The following is a 21,781-nucleotide window of genomic DNA, read 5'->3' on the forward strand; positions in this document are numbered from 1 at the left end:
ACTAATTTCCAGTATATGTTATTTCGAAAAAACTTGAATAAGCAGAAATAAATAATGCTTGCTTACCCTCTTCATTAGGTTTGAATATCTTTATATCAAATACAATAGATGCATAACTGTCTTGTGTATTATCATTGAGATTGTCAATTTAGTAAGATTACCCGGTAAAATCACCTTTTACAACAAAATATTGTTCCTTTTTATAATATGATAGAAAACAAAAGATGAAATCTTACATTCACAGAAAGGCTGGAAATCCATCGCCCATTTTGCATAAAGATCTTCTCCATTTCTTGTGCAGAAGGTGTTTCTTTTACCGACTAAAACCGAGTTATCTTGACAATAAAAAGAACATTCAGAACCACGCCTTGTACCTGTACAGTTTAACTTCATATAAGGAAGTGGATATAACTTAGGACATCTCAGTTCTGTAATAAACAATATTGAATTAAAGTCTATCGTGTGAATACTAGTATGCAGAATAAACATCCGTGAAAATTAAAGTAACAAATGATTAAGTGAAATAGGAATCATTCAAGAGATTGGAACGTACCATGCTATGAATCGTTGTTGGTATCGTACAGTCAAAGGTTGTTTGTGTTCAATGTAGTCTTACACTGGAGATTTATACAAATTTTACGTGATATAAGTGGTTGTTTTGTGGTACAACAGATCGTTTGGGTTGTTGGGACTAACAGGGGAAATTATTTTATTAAAAATTATTATTAAAAGTAATTTAGAAGTAACTCTTTGCAATCCCAACCCCTGAAGCAAAACCTTAACATTACAGCTTTCCTATAAAAGGATATACAAAGCAAACATTTGACCAACTTGCTTTCTATGTGTGAATGAATGTTTGTAACCAACAGATATGTAGTCGGTTTCAGTCTGTTTACTATACACTGGAATGTGATTGGACAATGAGCAGTAACTCCATTTCAAGCTTAAGTTCCACATTGTATGTCAATTTTTATTGTGCAATCAAATCCCAGTATACATTGCATATTACACAGACTGAAACTCCGCCTACCTATTGTATGCCAGCATCCAAGCAAATATAGCAAGCAAGTCGATCAAAGTTTTGTTTTGTATAAATTTTAAAGGAAAGTCTAAATATGAATTTCATGTTTTGTTTGTGCTACATGTATACATGTTTAGCTTTGAGTATCAATGGTTAGCTTGTGTTAGGCATAAAAAGGTTTTCATTGACAATGTATGATCACCCCTAGCAGTCTACAACTTAAAAAAGTCACATCTTTGGCGCTATAGTTTACACATGTCATAGATAAACAGGTTCTCCATCATGACTACGAACATTTTGGTTTTTACTAGTAACTCAAATCAAAATTCTTTTGAGAATAATCAGTAATCAAAATTGTTTTAATTTCAAACAGTAAATGTAATATTATTACTAGTAATGATTAATTGTAGTTAAGTAAAATTGTGAGGAGAAAAACAAGAGATTGTTTCATTTATTTCTTTGACAAAATGCTAATCGATATATACATATTTCAATTTCGATGAAGAAATCCTTGATAGATTCACGGATCAACTTGTCTAAAACACATATATTATATAACAAAGTGAAACAAAGTTAAAGTATGATTTTTTTCTTACGTTTTATAACAATGACGAATGAACACTCCGATCCTTCATTGCCTGCTGAATCTTGAACTGTATACTTTACATCATACGTGTTAACTGCTTGTTCGGAGGCTGGTGGTGGACCTGATACTTGTGCTGGTTCCAATCCCTTGTCCTTGTTGTCTTTAACTACTGGTTTGTCCCAGGAGATAAAGGCAGTGTCTTTGTTATCCCCAGGATAGAACATTAAGGTATTTGGACATTGTTCAAAGGAAGGTGGTTCAACGTCTATGAAAGATAAAAATTGAATTTAATTAAAATTTATGAGAACGTAGCTTTCATGTTTATACTCTTGACGTTGGTATAATGAAACAAAGGTTATATTTTCGTCTTGTTTGTATTTTAAAATTTATATACAATGAAAATTCTTTAACGGCGATTAAAACTTAACGGTACGAACTTAAGAAAAAGTAAGATAAGCAATGGTTCGATAGGTGTTTATACAGGTTTTTTTTTATTTCTGCAAACAAATCTACATTCATGCAAAGTAAAACGAGGACCTTGGAGAAGAAACCCAGGTCTATGTTTGACAAAAGTAGTATACCTAAACATCCTAAGTTTCAACTTGATACTTATACATTGTCTGCATCAAGAAAAAGATTGTAAGTGATGTGATTATTTTGTAATGAATTTGAATTTAATCTATGCTTTTTCAGATCATTCTTCTTAAATCAGTCAAACCAATGTGGCCATGTCTAATTTTTCTAAAATAAAATAGTTTAAAATAAATGATCATTGACTATCAAATGTTAAAAAATCGAATCGTTTTCCAAAATGCAGTGAAGTAAAATTAAAAATTAAAACATTTACCAATACAATCCGGATCGTATCCGTTCCATGTTCCGGACGCCAAACAAACTTTAGTTCTCCTCTGATTTATAGGAATATCGAATCCTGCATCACATCCATATGTACAAATAGATCGGAAGTAAAAATCTGCTGTGCACGAATAACTAAGCTGGCCACGTTGTACAATTGCTGAACACTGTTTTTCTGTAAGCAATGAATAACATTTGATAATTAATTAATTTAATACATATAAAATTGAGAATGGAAATGGGGAATGTGCCAAAGAGACAACAACCCGACCATAGAAAAAAACAACAGCAGAAGGTCACCAACAGGTCTTCATACATGTTTTTACTGTAGCTGTTCAATCCATACACATGCTGATCTTATATGGACTGTAATACAAATCAACAAATCATTTGATGCCGTAATATACTTTCGTTGCATATAAAATCAGACGATGCTGTATGCAAGCATCCTAAGATTATAGAATCATTATCAATTATAATTAGCTCCACATATTTAATATGTACACAATATTTTGTTTATAGTCTCTCTTTTTCAGCATTTAATATTTCTGTTATATTTTACAACAGAAAATTTTTAATATATAATACAGAAATGCATTTTTGGTCTGGAAACAGTATGTGAGATATATATTTTACCTATTTACACAAAAAAACATGGAAGGATCCGAAATGAACTACAAATAGTGTTTTCCTGAATATGTCTTAAATTCCTGAATGACTCTTACTTTCACAATATGGTTCACTTTGACTTGACCATTGACCTATTTCTAGACATTCTATTCTTGATGGTGCTCCTTTCAATGTATGTCCTTGGTAACAGCCATACCAACAGACTGTTCCCAAAACCATATCGCTGCTCGGATGACAGACTCTATAACCATCTGGTATGCTACCCGAACGCACTGGACACCGTACAACTGTAAATGTGCAACACTTGGTTCGTTAGACAGATTAAAATATAAATTCGAAAATTCCGATATTTTAATGGTATCTGTGTTAATTTATGACAATTTACAATACGTGTGAAAACAAGACAGATTTAACTACATTTAGAAACATTATTAGTTTTGTGAAGTACTCACATATTCAATGACTAATTATTTGCAAAATCTTTTGTGAGATAATTCATTACTATATCCATTAAAGACAGAAATTATTAAGTGACAATAAAAACTTTCCCCCTTCTATCATCACTTTCATCTCAGAAAAAATGTAGCACATTTGTTCCTAAATGTATGCCGAAATCTGTTGAAAACAAACCCACCAAACGAACCCAATATGTTTACTTTACATCAAAGGTTTTTATACAAAGTCTAATATGTCTTTTCCAAATCATGATACAATACATTGGTATCTTTTATGAAAAAACATTTGGCCATTTTGTTTCACTCTTTCGAAAATAAGTTTTAGAAAGTCAAACGTTTAGAACTATCTATATATATATATATATAACTCAGTACTTTGCTATACACGTGATATATTCTGTCTTTCTGTCTTTTTTTTTGGTAAACAGTTGGTTAGATAATTTAATTACCATTTTCATTACCAAATTATGTTTTGTGTACATGCCATTGTCGCTTTTTCGATCTTGTACATATAATAATTGTTTACCTTTTACATAGATATTGAAGTTGCATGTTGCCATGTTTCCTGCTTGATCTCGTGCATAATAACCAACAGTAGTGGGTCTACCATCTCGTTCAAAGAATGGACCACCAGGAAAGTAAGGACCATTTATATGAATGCTGTAAAATTCAGACAAATCTGCATATTTTCTATTTATGATAGAACTAACAAAACATGCGAAATCTTAACTTATATCAACCAATAACTGTAAAAGTTATGATAGAAACCTTATTTTTTGTTTAAACGACGGAACCATGCATTTCATTTACTTGTATTCAATAAACAAACAAAGATATAGACGAAAGAACCTACTGGCCGGAATCGAATAAGAATTTATTAAATTGAAGATAAAATAATATTCGACATAAGGTAATCATAACAAAGAAAAACAATGTATAGGTTCGTCCAGATTGTTTGATAGTACCTAATTTGTCCGTCTCTGTTATCCCATGCTGTAGGGGGTGTCCAATCAACAAATGCATGATGCTGTATTGGTATAGCATTAACTGTTCTGTCAGGTGGACAATTACTTATCTGTGGTGAAGTTGTATCTCCTTGAAAAATAAAAAGCATTCTAAAAGTTATACATGGCTTTTTCTCATTTTTATGCTATTTTCACATTTCTTGAGGGGTTGATTATTTTTTATTTCTTCTGAATTTCCTATTATAACGTCCTGAAAAAAATATAAAAAAGGTGACCATATCTGATAACGTCATATATAAAGAACACAACTTTCTGCAAACCTTTGTAAAGGAAGGATAACTATCATTAGAGAAACCGATTCTACAACTTAAACTCGTGTATTATGATATTTATTCACTATCAACAGTTAAATTTTAGTTATTTAAAATCCTCGGCAAGCCTCTCGCTTTAAATATTTAAATTTAACAGTATTTAGTGGAGTAATACCGTAACATACTTGTTGCAGTGATGAAATCTATAATTATATATAGCACATAGTCGCCTATCGGTTAAAAATGCATTGTACTGGAACAAAATGTTTTATTAATCGTTTACTATGTCAGTGACGTATTCATAATGAGTATTTGGATTAATATTTTATGTTATGCCATCCTTCCCTCGAGTCTCGTTGATTAAACTGTACTTCGAACTAGTATTACAAATTTGTGCTCGAAAAAAACCATATCCAATATTCTGAGTTGCTGACTTCTGAGTCTGAGTAAGATCAAGTGCTCCAAATTGTATGACTGAAAGGCCAGGTGACAGATTTTGATATTGCGAAAGCGTCACAAATTGTATATTCAATTAAAATTTATATCTTAATTACAGTCAACTTTCAATCGATTTGAAAACATGATACTATAATTTTTATGATGTTAAACAAGCAAAATCTAAAATCACAGGTACTTTTCTAAAATAAAAAAAATATATTAAAAGATATTAATATATAATTAGCAATGAACTAACGTGGTCTTGGTCTAGGACAACTGAATATACTGCAAACAAATTTTCCTACGGCTCTGACAATTCGTCGAAACCATCCACGTTTTCTTCTTTTTAAAGGTTTTGCTAGTTCTTTGGTAATTGTTGAAGAACCTAAAAACAGAACAAATTGATGGTTCATCAATTAAAAAAAACTGAAAGTTAATGGCTGATTTATCTATAAATTAATTAAATATTTAGTTCACCTTTATGTGTTACCATTTCCTGAATTAAAGGAACATGAAATGCAAATTGTTCTCAAGAAGTAAAATCACAAAAATACTGAGGGGAAAATCCAATCGGAAAGTCAAAAAGGTATTAAAATGTTTTTAGTATAACAATTAAATCTGAAATCTATTGCATGTAAAAAATAAATAACATCTTTAACAAGCGCTGCAACACTAGTCTAGATTAAGAAGTGATTATATTGCAAAACGAACATTTTGCGATCGCAGGTTTGATAGAGAGTTGCTGCTCACAAAGAAGCTATTAAGCCAAAAGTTCCAAAAGGTGAAGTTGAAATCAGCTCTTCGTAAATTTTACGGACGCCATCACGAGTTGGTTGACCGTTCCAGAATATCAGTTTAACAGATGATATCGGATATGTTTATTACATCGTAACTAAAATCCCGTTCCTTTTTCACGAATGTGACCTACCGAATTAAACTGTTTACCGGTTATGTAATCACATGATCAACACGAAGGGTACACATGTGTAGCAGGATCTGCTAACACTTCAGGAGCCCCTGAGATCACCCCAGTTTTTGGTTGTATTCGTGTTGCATATCTTTTATTTTTCTATGTTGTGACCTGAGTACTATTATTTGTCTTTTTCATTATTAGCCAGGGCGTTGTCGGTTAAATTTACTTTTGTCTGAAGGTCCCTCTGGTATCTTTCGTTCCTCTTTTTCTTTATCTTATAGATAACAGTTTGCTTACGCAATACCCAAAAATAAATTGACATCAATTGAATCTAGAAAACAAATTGGCAAACGATCGCTTCATGTCTCGCTGAATTAACTCGTTTTTGTAAATAATTATAAATAATTGTATGCTTACAGTCTTTATCTTCTACTGTCCATTGACCGCTCTGGCAAAATGCCCAGGAAAATTCTCTTGTAGATTTGCATTTAACTGTCAATGTGGTTCCATGAGGAATAAAATCTTTTACGTCAGGATAAGCTTGTCGAACATGAAAATGGTCTGTCAATGCAGAAACGGGACACTGTAAAAATACACATGATAATTTCTGGTCAAAACAGATACGAGACAATATAAAACAAACAGATGAAAATGTTCAGTAAAGACATATACGGAACACTGTAAAAATACACATGATAATGTTCTGGCAAGACAAATACGATACACTTTAAATAAACACTTTCAAATGTTATATCAAGACAGATACCGAAACCGTTAACATACATATGAAATGTTCTATCAAGACAAACAGAAACGGGTTCACTATGAAAATACACTTAAAAATGTTCCATCAAGGCAAATACGACAAAAAATTAAAAAAATAGTTAAACATTATCTGTCAATGTAGGTGCAGGACAATATAAACATACAAATGAAAATGTTCAGTCATAGCAAATACGGGATGCTATAGAATTAAACGTAAACATGTTCTATTAAGGGACATACGGGATATTTTCTGATATTGTATCATATCAAAGGAAGTACAAAAAAAATGTATTGAGAAGTATGAATGAAACGCATTGAAAATCTCTGGTTGTTTTTCATTTGTCAGTAGTGATTCTGCAGGCTATTGGTTCGGGTAATTTGTTTCAATCTTTTAGTTTTCCAGATCTAGAAAAATATAATTTTAAAAAGGGGTTAAAGATACCAACTGTCTTTGTAGCATTGAATTTGTCTTGGGTTTTTCGTCATGTTCGTGATAAGACCTGATACATAATTTTGCTTTTTATTTGGATGTCATCGTAATTGTGTTGAAACATTTTTGATGATGCGTTTGTTATTTCTTCCAAACACACAGTAATAAAATAAATTGTATGTCTGAATCGAACGTAGATTTACTACAATAGTAAACATCACAATTCATGTCAATTATAAGATTAAGAACGAGACCAGTCTATTATCATTTTGATTTTTAAATGTAGGTTGCTTTTGTATTCATTTGTATTTGTATGAAATAATAAAACATGGTTTTCATAAACTATATTATGAAAATGTATTGCATTGAAAATACATTTATTTGTATATTGTTTTTTAATGAAGTCAGTCAATTGTTTACAGTTTGTCATTCAAATCATCTATCAAAACATACGAAATAATATGCTTTGAAGCGTTGCGTGGAACTTGGTCATATAAAAACACGTGTTCCCGCAAATATTATTCCTCGATTATTCTTCAACAAGATTGAACAACTCACCCTCTTTCCCTTTAACACAATTGTTGCTATTTTGTTATTTTACAGATTGCATGGTGAACATATTCAAATGTATTAAATGTTCCTATTGATCATAAAAAATGTCAGAGGTTTCAATAGTCATCGGTAGATGCAAATATGAAAACCGAAAATTAAAAATAATGAAGAAAATTTCGTCTATTGTCAATGACATTTCGTTCAATATGGAAATGCTTTGGATGTCATCATGACCTTATTCAATTTGCAGTGATTTATTCAAATATTTCATTGAGCTGTTATGAATCCCAGCAGCTAAAAAATGTTTTGTATTTACTTTTTTTTCTTTCTATTTTTTTGTCAATCATGTTCTAAATAAGACATATGTCAGTTGTTATTCATTCGTTAGATGTGTTTGGTGTTTTGATTTTGCTTTTCAAAAATTGTTGAATAAATAATATGACTATTAATCAGCCAAATTTTAAATTTAGTTGTTGCTTATATTTTTATAACGAAGGAATGAAACAAATCATATCGGTAATAATATATACAATACGCTACAATACATAACTATTTGTAGTTTATTTAAAAAGTCTTTGTATTTCATTTTTTCAATATAACAAAATTTGTTTTTAAATTTTGTGTTTGAATTAATTCATTCATTATCCAGGTGACCTGGTCTTAGATTGTTTAAAATGTATAAATTCTGATTTGTAATATTGATTACATATGTAAATACTTAATATCATATACTTACATTTTTCTCGTTTTCTCCAAACACATTTACGGTAAAAAAAGAAACAATAGCAAATGCAATCTTCAACCATGTTAACGTCGTCATACTGTTGTACTGTAACTTATATAATAATTGCTAATTGTCCTGAAATTAAATATCAAAAAACAAAGGTAGAAGACAAAGGTCTTGAAGGTTCATTCCCCTTCCTTCTGATATGTGTTGACAATTACCTAAGAATTAACAAAAAAGGGAATAATCCGTCTTTCAATACCATTTTTGGACCAGCTCCTCAAATTGAGATTGGTGCTTCGACTATGCTCTCAAAATCTGGCAAAAGATTGTAGAAGCATATAAGCAACTATTTGTCGATGGTAATATCATATAATATGATCGAAACATTTGCATTGAACAATTTTCAAATACAAATGTTCAGCAATATTATTTTATTTCTAGCGAGTGTTGTAGTAGCACTTTTTTTTAATTTTCTATCTACATTTCATAGAAGAATCATTACGAAGTGCGTTAATATTTACATCAACAAAAAATTACTATACATTAACAAACATATTTTTAATAGTAATTTATTATTTTCAAATTACGATACTAGAATAACATGAATAAGTAAGTACTAAACAGATTGAAGGGATAAATAATATTTTCAAAATTACCTTACCATTAAACACCCGCAACAATGGTCGAATATAATGATCGATTTCCCACATGAGGAAGTAATGTTACGCATGAAGTCTCAATGATATTTAAATAGCATATACGCAAGTAAGTAAAAATGTACGATACTGGTATTTAAAATTTCAAAATACACCAATGGTTTGTTAAATGTGTATTCGAAAACGGATAATGGTAAGTAACTATTTTATTCATTATCGTTTTAAAACAATGGTATTTTGTAATAAATACATAGAAATACAGTTAAGTTATAGGAAAATTAAGATTCGCTATTTACAAGATAGAGCAATGATTGATAAATAATTAGTCTGGTTGTATGTTTGTCAAACAGAAAATAAAAAAATCTTTTCTTGTATGTTTAACATTTTGGTTCTCCAAATTGAAAAAAAAAGTGAGTCAGCCGATTTCGATCTGTCTGATTTGAATTCCGTTTACGTATATTGGGGTTCGAATTAAGAGTACGAAAATATAAAATTGTATATATTTATATCAAGTTTTTCAATGTATGATTCTATTTTCCTCCCGGCAGAGCTCCATTCCATTGCTGCTGTTTGCGCTTTTCTCGATATTTAGTTCTACAGAATGTGGAATTACCTCACAGTGGGATCAATGTGGCTGTAGATGGGAGGAGTGGGAAGCATGGGGAGATTGTGACAGCGAATGTAATGGTGAACGTAGACGGTCTAGAAAAGTTTGGCTGTATACCAACATGCCCGGATGTGTCTTCGAATTCAACACATGCGCTACCAACGACATGGGATGGGACTACTCAAGATGTAATGCTTTTTGTCATAACGGAGGAACATCGAATAGCTACTATTGTAGCTGTGTAACAGGATTTTATGGAACATGCTGTGGATTACGTAAGAATTGGTCAATTATTTCAAGTGAAAGTCTATTTGTAGGAATAGTCTCCAACATAATGGAATTCGAGTTCCCCGAAAATAAATAAAATGAGTATAAAGATAAATATGATTAGAATATGATCAGTCTGATATGTCCAAATCCAGTGGCGGATCTAGAAATTTTCATAAGTGGGGACCCAGTGACTGACTCAAGAGGGGGCCCGCTCCAGTCACGCGTCAGTGATTCCCTATATAAGCAACCAAATTTTTTCCCAAAAAGGGTGGGGGGGCCGGGCCCCCTGGTCCCCCTAAATCCGCCTATGAAATCAGTTACAAAGGTGTACTAATTTTTAGACTTATATCTCGAATTTGACATACACAGTCATCTCAGTACCATAATCTATGACAAACGAGACGATTTTAATTTTGAAATTATAAATTCCCCCACCTTAGTAGCAATATACAAACTTCACCTGCATATGGGATATACATTTCCAAACTTATTCGATATTCAAGAGCTTGCAGCTCCTACACAGACTTTTTAAAACGTCACCAGTGTCTGAGCAGAAAGTTGATGAACCAGGGGTATGTCAAAGAACGTCTTGTCCTTTTTCTAAAAAAAAGTTCATCGGAAGATATCAAGACCTTGTTGATAAATATTCCGTATCAACTTTACAAATAATACATGGTGGTCTTGATGTATAGATTCTGCGTACTGACGTTGTTTAAAATCTTAACTACGTGTTATATTGTTCTTTTATTTGTCTTTGTTCAATTATTAATATTACTTTTACTGTTTGGTCTGTTTTATGTGATGTCCATTTGACGTGGCTCGGTACTTATACATCCCTTCAATGTGTTTGTATTATCTTTCATTTTTGCTGGTGTGTTTTGTATATGCGACTTTTGTGTTCCTTGTTTCTTATAACATTACTCTGTGCTTTTAAAGATCCTGGCATTATGGCATTGTTCTATTATATGTCATTACTGTTTATTATAAATTTGATAATACTGTGAACGACAAACGACAAAATTATCTCATTCGCGAAGTAGTATTAGCCATATATGGATTCTTAAACATTCTAAAGAACTGCTGGATAATTTTTTAATCTCGGTCTGTTTCTGTAAATAATTCTAACATAACTTTTGATTTTATAACCAAGCATACGACCATTCTCCATGTGAAATAATAATTGTTTTGTATAGACATTGAACGACAAAATTTCTTTTTTGTGACGTTTGCATTTTCTGACGCCCAACATGCGAAACACGGAATGTGTTTTTTAATTTGATAGCTTTTTTGTGTTTTTTGTATATGTTTGTTTGTCTTAAGATTGTAACACAGTGATGACTGCTGTAACCATATTTTGACTATTTTACCGATTATGTCTGTTTGGTTCACAGGTATTTGGGGCATGGACCCCCCTTTTTTGGACCTCACTAAAAAAGAAATTGTTTGGTGTTTTTTTTAATTTATTTTCAATTTTCTACAATGTATAAACATATATCAAGTCTCAACAATCCATTGCTAGTCGATTGCAATAACTTTTTTACTATCCATACGAGCCCCAAGTGAAAAAAGAACTTCACTTGGGGCTCGTATGGATAGTAAAGAACTTCACTTGGGGCTCGTATGGATAGTAAAAAAGTTATTGCAATCGACTAGCAATGGATTGTTGAGACTTGCTATATGTTTATACATTGTAGAAAATTGAAAATAAATTAAAAAAAACACCAAACAATTTCTTTTTTAGTGAGGTCCAAAAAAGGGGGGTCCATGCCCCAAATACCTGTGGTTTGGTTCACGCATCGTTGTAAAAATAACGGAATTTGATGCGACTGTCATAAAAAGTGAGAAATTTAGCGCCATAAAACCAGGTTCAATCCACCATTTTCTACATTTGAAAATGCCTGTACCAAGTCAGGAATAAGACAGTTGTTGTCCATTCGTTTGATGTGTTTTATCCTTTGATTTTGGCATTTGATTAGGGACTTTCCGTTTTGAATTTTCCTCGTAGTTCAGTATTTTTTGTGATTTTCCTTTTTATACTATTGAATTGTCATTTACTTAAGACAATCATATGTTTCAAGGGGAAATACAATCGTTTTTATAACAGTGTGGAAGGGACCATTTCTTTGGACGCTCAGGTTATCAATTCACTGGGTCAGATTAGGTGAACATACGGTCTGTAATGCCCACTTAGGCAGCAACCATTTGATTTTCGGGGGGGGGGGGGGGGCTATTGTTTTTTTTTTGGAAAAAAAGTTTGTTTCCAGGTTTTGGTGAAATAAAATAATTTGTTTTGGACAATGCATGAACTTTACACTTTTATTCTAATTAAATCTTCACTGGAAGGCCTCTGACAGACTGAGTGAGCGTAAACTCATTGTTTTGGATAGCCGATGACAAACAATTTAAAGGTGAATGATTCAGTAGTATTATTAGCATAAGTATTGCGGTTGTCCACATTGTTACTAGAATACCTCTTATAAATCTGTACAAAGCAATCTTAAACAAAAGAATTAAACTACTGGTCGCATTCAATCAATATGTTAAGCTAAGTTTCGCAAAAAAATTAAAATCAATCAATCGATCAATAAATTAATCATTTCGACATTCTTTCGCCTACTTAATTGATCTACACACACCAATTAGACAGTCCATGCCATATTTTGAAAATAAATTAGCCAAACTTTAAAGTAAGATGATATCACTAACTAAAGGAGATAAAACGAAGAAAATAAAAACTTTGTGCTCCTTGTAGAGGTAAACTGTGGAAATCCTGGATCTATATCAAATGGTAACTTAAATGGAGGTACCTTCACCTATGGTAGCACTGTAACATACACCTGTCATAGTGGATATCTGTTGGTGGACGGATCATCTAATAGAAAATGCCAACTGAACGCAATATGGAGTGGAACAAAACCAAGATGTGCATGTGAGTAAACTTAATTTTACCAACTAAAATAGCAAGTCATGGTACAACATGTTTTACCTTCTTACAAATAAAACGAGTTATAATTCTATGAAAGTATTATGTTGGTACGGTTTCTATGTAAATTTCAAACTTGAATAAAACAGAGTAATTAAGGAGGTTCGCTACTCAGTTTCAAAATAACAAGCTTTTCACAACACCAGAATATATTGATAGGGTTCTAATATAGGAACCAAAAGAGCGAATAAAAATTATAGGTCAGTGTACTTGTTTTCGAGATATTAGCCATTGAAATTTTGGCGGGAAAATGTTATCTCTTGACTTTTCATAGAGTTATCTATTACAAGTTAAAGTTCTCAAAAATTATTAAAAAATAACAAAGATTTTATAAGACTTTTACAGATGACTATATAATTATACATGTAAAAAAAATATAAAAAGAAAAATGAGGGGTAGTTGGCAAGTTTTTTTTTAAAGCATTCAAATGGATAAAACCAGAGGATTTCCAAAATCTGACAAAAATTCAAAAAACATAACAAGCAAACATTCTTAACCTGGGGAAATTGTTGAAATTGAAATTGATGAACAGCATAAAACGACACGTGCAGCCTAAGGCAAAACCATAGTTATGTATAGCGACCTTAAAACGTTCATGCAAATTATAAGAAAGGTTAGCAATAGCTATTAAAGGAATTTTTGTTTACATGTATGATAATATGTTTGTCTCAGAATCATTTTCCAAAGGGTGATGCAATTCATCAAAATACAGTAATAGTATGATATGATATTTGATTTTAATAGATTCAATTAACCAACGACGCATGAAATTCCTTAACAACAAATATATGCATATTACGCTGTATTATAAGATCAAAATCACCTCGAATCTAACATTGGAAGTGCAAACAATTCTAAGTAAAAAAAATACGCTGTGTCCAAATGATGAAAAACACCGAAAAGAGAAGAACAGTCTACAGACCATAACACAGAAAATTAAGATAAAACAACACCAACTTCACACAGAAACAGTAGTGAAACCAAATTAAAATGAAGGTAAAAAAAAGTGAAACCAAAAACAAATTTTGAGGTTCAACATCTGAGAAGCTACACACCAGTAAATCACAGATCCTTAATGATATATAGATAAATGTAATTTAACCGATAATTTTAAAAATTGCCGAAACGTTGAACTAATGTCTGCTTTTATTATCAAAACTGATTTTGTGGAATGATACTTGATTTCAGATCAGCGTCTATTCTGTGCTGCAGTTTTTCTTCATTTCAGATTATAACTCTTGTTCGAGTGGTCCATGTAAGAATGGAGCAAGTTGTACAAACATACCTGATGATTATCAATGTACATGTTCTAATGGTTGGTCTGGCAAAAACTGTGATACTGGTAAGGTTACATTCAACTCTTCCGGGAAAAAAAACATAAAAACAATAACGAGCACCAAAGGAACTAGATAGCCTAACTTGAAATTAAAGTTAAATTGGTTTGGATTAAACCATTTGGTCGTGCATCACAATATGTTCTGACTAAATGTTGTATGGTAAAAGTAAAAGAAGCAAAAAATCTACGTAGTCCTGACCAGCAAAACATATTGTTCGTCAGTTTACCTAGGTTCTCAATGAATACATTTTATAGTGATATAACTCTTGTAATTTGTTTACAATATTTCTGTTTTAGTGTACTCCACATCAACATAATTCGACAAATATATTTTTCCAGATATACAGCCACCAGTTATGACAAACTGTTCTAGTGAAAAGTATATTACAACATCAACACTAACAGATTTAGTAGAATGGCAGATACCTTCGTTCTCTGATCCACATAATTTCCCGATAGACATCACAAGCAACTACATTACCAATGAGTTCACATTTCCATGGGGAGATTTTAATGTCAGTTACTCAGCAGTAAAGCCATCGAACGGTTTAAGTACAAACTGCTTGTTTGGTATCAGTTTAAGGCGTGAGTTTTCTGTAGAAACCTTTCTCTCGAATGTTTAGTTATTTTACAGCTTAGCACTTAAGTGGAAAATTATAAAATGGTGCATTTATATTCAATGAAATGAAAAATCGAAAACAAAACTGAAAACTCTTTCAACAATGTGGGTTACAAACCAAACAAATTAGTTCATGTCGATTCACTCGAATATTTTGTAATCATTATATTTTCAAATATTATCTGTTGAACTGTTTTATTTATATAAATAGATTTGAACTTTCAAATGCGTATTTAACATATGTTATTAATCTGATGAATGACAAATCTTTATTACTTTCAAGTATATGAAGACATTGCATACAATGTTCTTCTCACCATTAAAGATTATTTTGTTCCTGTATTTATTTCAGCAAACCCCTGTCATCCAATTAATGTTCCGGCAAACGGAGCTTTAATTTGCAACAACTGGAGAACTGATTATGGCCAGTTTTGTACATTTTTCTGTAAGGAATCTTACACAGTACCACGTGGTGTTATAATAGATGACTTTTATGTTTGCGGAGCTTCTGGATCATGGACGCCTACAAATACAATTCCGGACTGTTCAGGTAAAATGTTAGAATGGACGATAAATAAATCATTTATTCAATTCACAAATTTGATATTAAAAGATATTTCCTCATGTTTGTTTAGTTGAATTCATCGTAAAAGGGTTCAGATCCCAGTGAATATTTTTATTCCCTCCGCATGTTTGCGCATGTCCCAACTCAGATCCTCTGGCCTTTGTTAGTCTTGTATGATTTTTGATTTTAGTTCTCTTATATGTTTAGGAGTTTAGTATCGACTCCTTTATCTCTGAACTAGTCCACATGCTTGTTTAGGGTCGAGCTAAATCACGCCATTGTGTGAGTGATTATCTCGCTATTTTGAAGACGAGTTGGTGGCCTTCGGTTATTTTTTGCGCTTTGGTCGGGTCCCATTTCCACTCTCAATTTTATCATTGGCAATTGTTTCATGTAAATTCTGGCTCATTTCAGTTGGCTCTTACCATGCTTACATATACACACATTTTTGACTGAGACACTAAAAGATAAATACTTGTGATTTGGTTAAATCTTCCATAATATATATAGTCAAAAATAAACTTGCACCCTAAAAAATAGAATTGAGAATGGAAACGGGAAATGAGAAAAAGATACAAGAACATGAACAAAGTCAGAAAATAGCGAAAGCCACCAATAGGTGCTCAATGCTACGAGAAGATCATGAAACCGGAAACGGACATCAGCCGACTCCTAAACAATTGTGTATAATACATGTAGTTCAGAGAAGTAGACGACTCACTAAACTTCAAAACATATGCAAATGCAAAATTAATTAAAACACACAAACACACTAGAATAATAAAGGCTAGTGGTTCCTGATGTAGTACAGGCGTACATGTAATAATGCAGCGGGTTAACTATGTTTTGTGAGATATCAATCCTCTCCTTTACCTCTAGTCAATATTAAATAAACAAACGCACATCACTTTGCACTGTAAAACTAAGTTTAAAAGAAGTCCGAGTCTGATGTAAGAATATGTAACAACTTGGCAAAATGTAAACCCTCCAATATGCCTCTAGCCCATGAGGAGTAAACAAGCACATAACACTACGCATAGACAATAAGACTCTTACACATAGTAACCAGATAGTGCATTTTTAATATTTATATATTGAAAATTACATGTAAATTGTATGAAATGCATGGTTGATGAAATGTTTTGTAAGGATATCATAATTATAAGTATTATATCGTTACATTAGGGTGCATCTAAGGAAGCAGTAGATACACATATAATTTCTTTTTGAATGTTTTTTTTTATTTCAGTGATGGTAACAAATTTACAGTCAACCACAGGATATAATATTGGTCCAACATATTCCAATTGTTCAGAATCTTCTGATAACCGTAGAGAAATGCAGGAGTTTTACATAGAAAAACTAAGCCAATCAGATTTCAGCTATTTTTGTGAAAAATTTCAAGGAGAATGTATTCCAGAAAATGTGTCTGTTCAGTGTTAAAAACGTTTTCATGTTTAGTCTGGTCAATATTTCATTATGCCTCAAATAAACAAGCTATAATTCAGTATTTTGCAAATTATTTGCACTCATTCTCCTTGGTGTACTATTTTCAAGGCAAATAAAGATTACTTATGAATTATTTTAATTCGCAAACTTAAAAAAAGACCGCTGAAAACCATATATTATATAAATCATATAATTATGTGCAACTGAATAAACTTATTCTATGTAAGGTTTATAATTATAATTTCAACAAAGAAAACACGTAACGGGATAATATTTACTGAAACTATTCTTATAGCTAGGTTCACAGTGCCGATCAGATCAACTCGTTGATCCCGATTGTCCAAATTTCCACTAGCTTAGTTAACCTCTTGATCGGGCATGTTTGCGACTGGTATCCGAGTGTACACGATCTTAAATCTACCATTAAATACTCCTTAATGACTCCATCATGACTCCAACCCGATCAATAATTGAATACAATACCTGATAATTCCTATCAATTCTCGATCTCTATATGATCTTTACTCGATTACCTAGACCAAATCTACTATACTCATTTCAATCTCAGTCTGATCTCGACCAGACCAGATTGCCCTCGTCGTATAGGGGTCGTAGGTATAGTCGGGAAGCGGTCGGGTATGTACAATTTCAGTATAAAAACGTCTGAATTTTGACCCGCTGCAATAGATGGGGCATTTAGTGTTACCCTTGCCCGACATAAGTACGTACGTGTACGTACGTCCCATTAGTACATGTAGTTTCTGCTTCTAATTTTATTTTGTCTCAGCCAAATGCTAAGAACGTATACACAATGTTTATTACCATTCAACACAGAACAAGTGCGAATTCGAGTGGCGTCACATATTACCGTTTTTGGGTAATGACTCTTTATAACGTTATATATGCAAGCTGGAAAAAAATTCAACGATGATTGATTATTTTTTTTTTGTCCTGTGGCAAATAGTTCACGCATGTTTATGACCAGTGGAACAATTCAAATCAATGGCCTAATTGACAGCAATATTATTTACGAAAAACAAATTTGACCAACCAACGAGAATCACTAAGTTACAGTTTCTGACTTAGAACTGGCACAAAAAGAATGTATCGTGGTGAAACACATGTCTATTAGTAACTCACCCCTTACAAGAGACAGTGATGTAATAGCACGGCATAATTGACAGTATGTTGTTTTTAAAAAACTCAATCGGAGAATATCATTATTCAAGTTAATAAATTCATTCTTTTTTTCTAGTAGTTTGACTTTCAAATGTACGAGAATGTGCCGTCAATTAGCTACTAAAATTGGATAAAACTTGACTATTTTAATGACAAATTTATTTTTAAAATAGTTGAGGCATTTATTCACAAATTTCGTATGATATGTCACTGTGGCGACATAATTGACCACAAATGATCATTCGCAACATAAATTTTTGTCGCACTGAAAATTTCCAAACATGGTCATTGTATCTATACTATTAAACGAGAAGACCTCATTGTGTGTGTCGCTTCTCTTCCTTCTACAATAAATTAATCATCATGCCTCTGTGTTCTTTAGGTAACATGCATAGTCGCATTTGTCATCCATTCTTATGATTATTCAGATTGAGTTATTTTGGGAGAAAAACGACAAAATAGGTGTCCGGATATTGTTTCCGTAATCAGACTGACATTTAGTCATAGATAAGACTTCCGGTTTTAAACATGCACAAGAACAACCAATCGTATGATAGATTACAAAAATGAAAAATAAATTGGCAAATCAGAGCGTTCTCCATATCATGGTTTTTAGATCGCAAGAACCAAAACTATTATACCTCCTTAGAGACAATTATGTTTTCGCGTTTATCCACCTGTAAACTACGATTATACTACTATAATATACAGAGACTCTCTGTATTCTGTCTATTTTTTTCTGAAATAGTTACTATCTAAGGGGTCATACCAGTTGAATATACATTGAAATAAGTAAACGTGTCGAAACAAGAATGTGTCAATAGTATACGGATGCCACATCGGCACTATCATTTACTATGTTTAGTGGACCGTGAAATGGGATAAAATCTCTTATTTGGCATTTAAATTAGAAAGATCATATCATAGGGAACATATTTACTAAGTTTTGAGTTGGTTGGACTTCAACTTCATCAAAAACTACCTCGACAAAAACTTTAACCTGAAGCAGGACAGTCGGACGGATGAACGAACAATTTGGACGAACAGGGCTAGAAAACATAATTCCCATAAATGGGGCATACAAATTTATTGTTGAAAGTGAAAACTTTAACCAGAAGCCAGACAGAAGGACAGACGAACGAACGAACGAACAGACTAGAATACATAATTCCCATAAATGTGGCATAAAAATTTATTGTTGAAAGTGAAAGTAGTGATTTGGCCAAAATGAAAGTAGGGTAGAGATTAGAGGGAGGCAGGACTTATTCGTGACGTCGGGATCGGGTGTTTTTAAGCTCGGGATTTCGGGATTGATCTCTACGGGATGCGGGAATATTTTTTTTTTAATTTCGTGATGTCGTGATATGAATTTCGTTGAAATACGCACCTCGGGATATCATGTTTTTACGCCCGGGATTTCGGGATCAGGGCCCCTCAGACCACCCCTCAAATGAACCTTAGTCATTTATACGCGATTCAAATCCTACCATTGGCATGTTAATAGGGTTCTCAAAAGGAAAAGCACTGATGGATTGATGTCCTAGAACATGTAGAAGCACATTTTATTAGAATAATAATGGTCTATAAGCAGTTTCATTTATTTCATGTTGAAGCGGTGCAAATTTTTAAATTTAATTTGACTTTTACCAAAAAATGCATTGTAGCACAGGGGAAGAATAATTGTGGTAGAAGGCCAGAAACACGGAAAAAAATGAATTTAACGGAAAGGAAACACATAACGGACTTTGGAAAAAAGGGAGAGAGCTTTTGATACCTTATATGAAATTCTCCAGTCATAATATCTTTTACAAAAAAATCATCCTACAACAGTTTACAAGCTGTTTATGCCCGCGATTTCGCGGGTGTGTTCTAGTAACTTATGAATCAAGGAATAATTACACCCAGTGCAGATAACAAATCAACCAAATTGAATTGGCATTTTTTTAAAACTAAAGTTATATGATTTAGAAATCTATATGAAATTCTGATTAAATTCTATTATAACACTAAGTCTTTAATTTGTTTCAAAACAAATCATTATCGACTTTTAAACAGCGTAGAAACATTTACGTTGCAAACTTAACCATGTTAACAATGCGGACAAACTTCCTGGTCCGAACTCGGGAATTCCCAAATGAGTTTGCAATAAAATATACATTATAAATTTTGATGCTGCGCCAAATATCTTCAACTGTAAATATTCTATTTAACCTTCAAATAAGTCGTGTGTCAATTTTGAATCCTTTGTCGTTGCATAGTTGCTCAAAAAACATTTTTGTTTTTCAATTCATTGAAATGCCATCACTTTGCACTGTAAAACTAAGTTTAAAAGAAGTCTGAGTCTGATGTAAGAATATGTAACAACTTGGCAAAATGTAAACCCTCCAATATGCCTCTAGCCCATGAGGAGTAAACAAGCACATAACACTACGCATAGACAATAAGACTCTTACACATAGTTTCCAGATAGTGCATTTTTAATATTTATATATTGAAAATTACATGTAAATTGTATGAAATACATGGTTGATGAAATGTTTTGTAAGGATATCATAATTATAAGTATTATATCGTTACATTAGGGTGCATCTAAGGAAGCAGTAGATACACGTATAATTTCTTTTTGAATGTTTTTTTTATTTCAGTGATGGTAACAAATTTACAGTCAACCACAGGATATAATATTGGTCCAACATATTCCAATTGTTCAGAATCTTCCAATAACCGTAGGGAAATGCAGGAGTTTTACATAGAAAAACTAAGCCAATCAGATTTCAGCTATTTTTGTGAAAAATTTCAAGGAGAATGTATTCCAGAAAATGTGTCTGTTCAGTGTTAAAAACGTGTTCATGTTTAGTCTGGTCAATATTTCATTATGCCTCAAATAAACAAGCTATAATTCTGTATTTTGCAAATTATTTGCACGCATTCTACTTGGTGTACTATTTTCAAGGCAAATAAAGATTACTTATGAATTATTTTAATTCGCAAACTTAAAAAAAGACCACTGAAAACCATATATTATATAAATCATATAAATATGTGCAACTGAATAAACTTATTCTATGTAAGGTTTATAATTATAATTTCAACAAAGAAAACACGTAACGGGATAATATTTACTGAAGCTATTCTTATAGCTAGGTTCACAGTGCCGATCAGATCAACTCGTTGATCCCGATTGTCCAAATTTCCACTAGTTTAGTTAACCTCTTGATCGGGCATGTTTGCGACTGGTATCCGAGTGTACACGATCTTAAATCGACCATTACCGACTCCTTAATGACTCCATCATGACTCCAACCCGATCAATAATTGAATACAATACCTGATAATTCCTATCAATTCTCGATCTCTATATGATCTTTACTCGATTACCTAGACCAAATCTACTATACTCATTTCAATCTCAGTCTGATCTCGACCAGACCAGATTGCCCTCGTCGTATAGGGGTCGTAGGTATAGTCG

General features: G+C 32.3%; 2 protein-coding genes across 2 annotated transcripts in view; one reads left to right on the forward strand and one right to left on the reverse strand.

Moving 5' to 3' along the window:
- LOC139489733 (sushi, von Willebrand factor type A, EGF and pentraxin domain-containing protein 1-like) overlaps window positions 1-9,389 on the reverse strand; it is a 24,627-nt gene extending 15,238 nt beyond the window's left edge. The window contains exons 1-10 of the mRNA XM_071276491.1: window positions 9,310-9,389; window positions 8,658-8,780; window positions 6,592-6,757; window positions 5,518-5,646; window positions 4,513-4,642; window positions 4,074-4,207; window positions 3,188-3,379; window positions 2,455-2,637; window positions 1,618-1,872; window positions 237-428 (exon numbers count right to left, since the gene is read on the reverse strand). Of these exons, the coding sequence (XP_071132592.1) occupies window positions 237-428; window positions 1,618-1,872; window positions 2,455-2,637; window positions 3,188-3,379; window positions 4,074-4,207; window positions 4,513-4,642; window positions 5,518-5,646; window positions 6,592-6,757; window positions 8,658-8,741 (1,465 nt within the window). The 5' untranslated portion in view covers window positions 8,742-8,780; window positions 9,310-9,389. The remainder of the gene's footprint in view (window positions 1-236; window positions 429-1,617; window positions 1,873-2,454; window positions 2,638-3,187; window positions 3,380-4,073; window positions 4,208-4,512; window positions 4,643-5,517; window positions 5,647-6,591; window positions 6,758-8,657; window positions 8,781-9,309) is intronic.
- On the forward strand, window positions 9,389-17,192 carry LOC139489738 (fibropellin-3-like). The gene is made up of 7 exons (XM_071276498.1): window positions 9,389-9,497; window positions 9,853-10,186; window positions 12,934-13,110; window positions 14,393-14,506; window positions 14,840-15,085; window positions 15,472-15,669; window positions 16,934-17,192. The coding sequence occupies exons 1-7, from the start codon at window positions 9,474-9,476 to the stop codon at window positions 17,125-17,127; spliced, it is 1,287 nt and encodes a 428-aa protein (XP_071132599.1). The 5' UTR covers window positions 9,389-9,473; the 3' UTR covers window positions 17,128-17,192.
- The last annotated feature ends 4,589 nt before the right edge of the window (window positions 17,193-21,781 follow it).

This window comes from Mytilus edulis, chromosome 9 (genome assembly GCF_963676685.1).
Source record: "Mytilus edulis chromosome 9, xbMytEdul2.2, whole genome shotgun sequence".
Taxonomy (NCBI): Eukaryota; Metazoa; Mollusca; class Bivalvia; order Mytilida; family Mytilidae; genus Mytilus; species Mytilus edulis.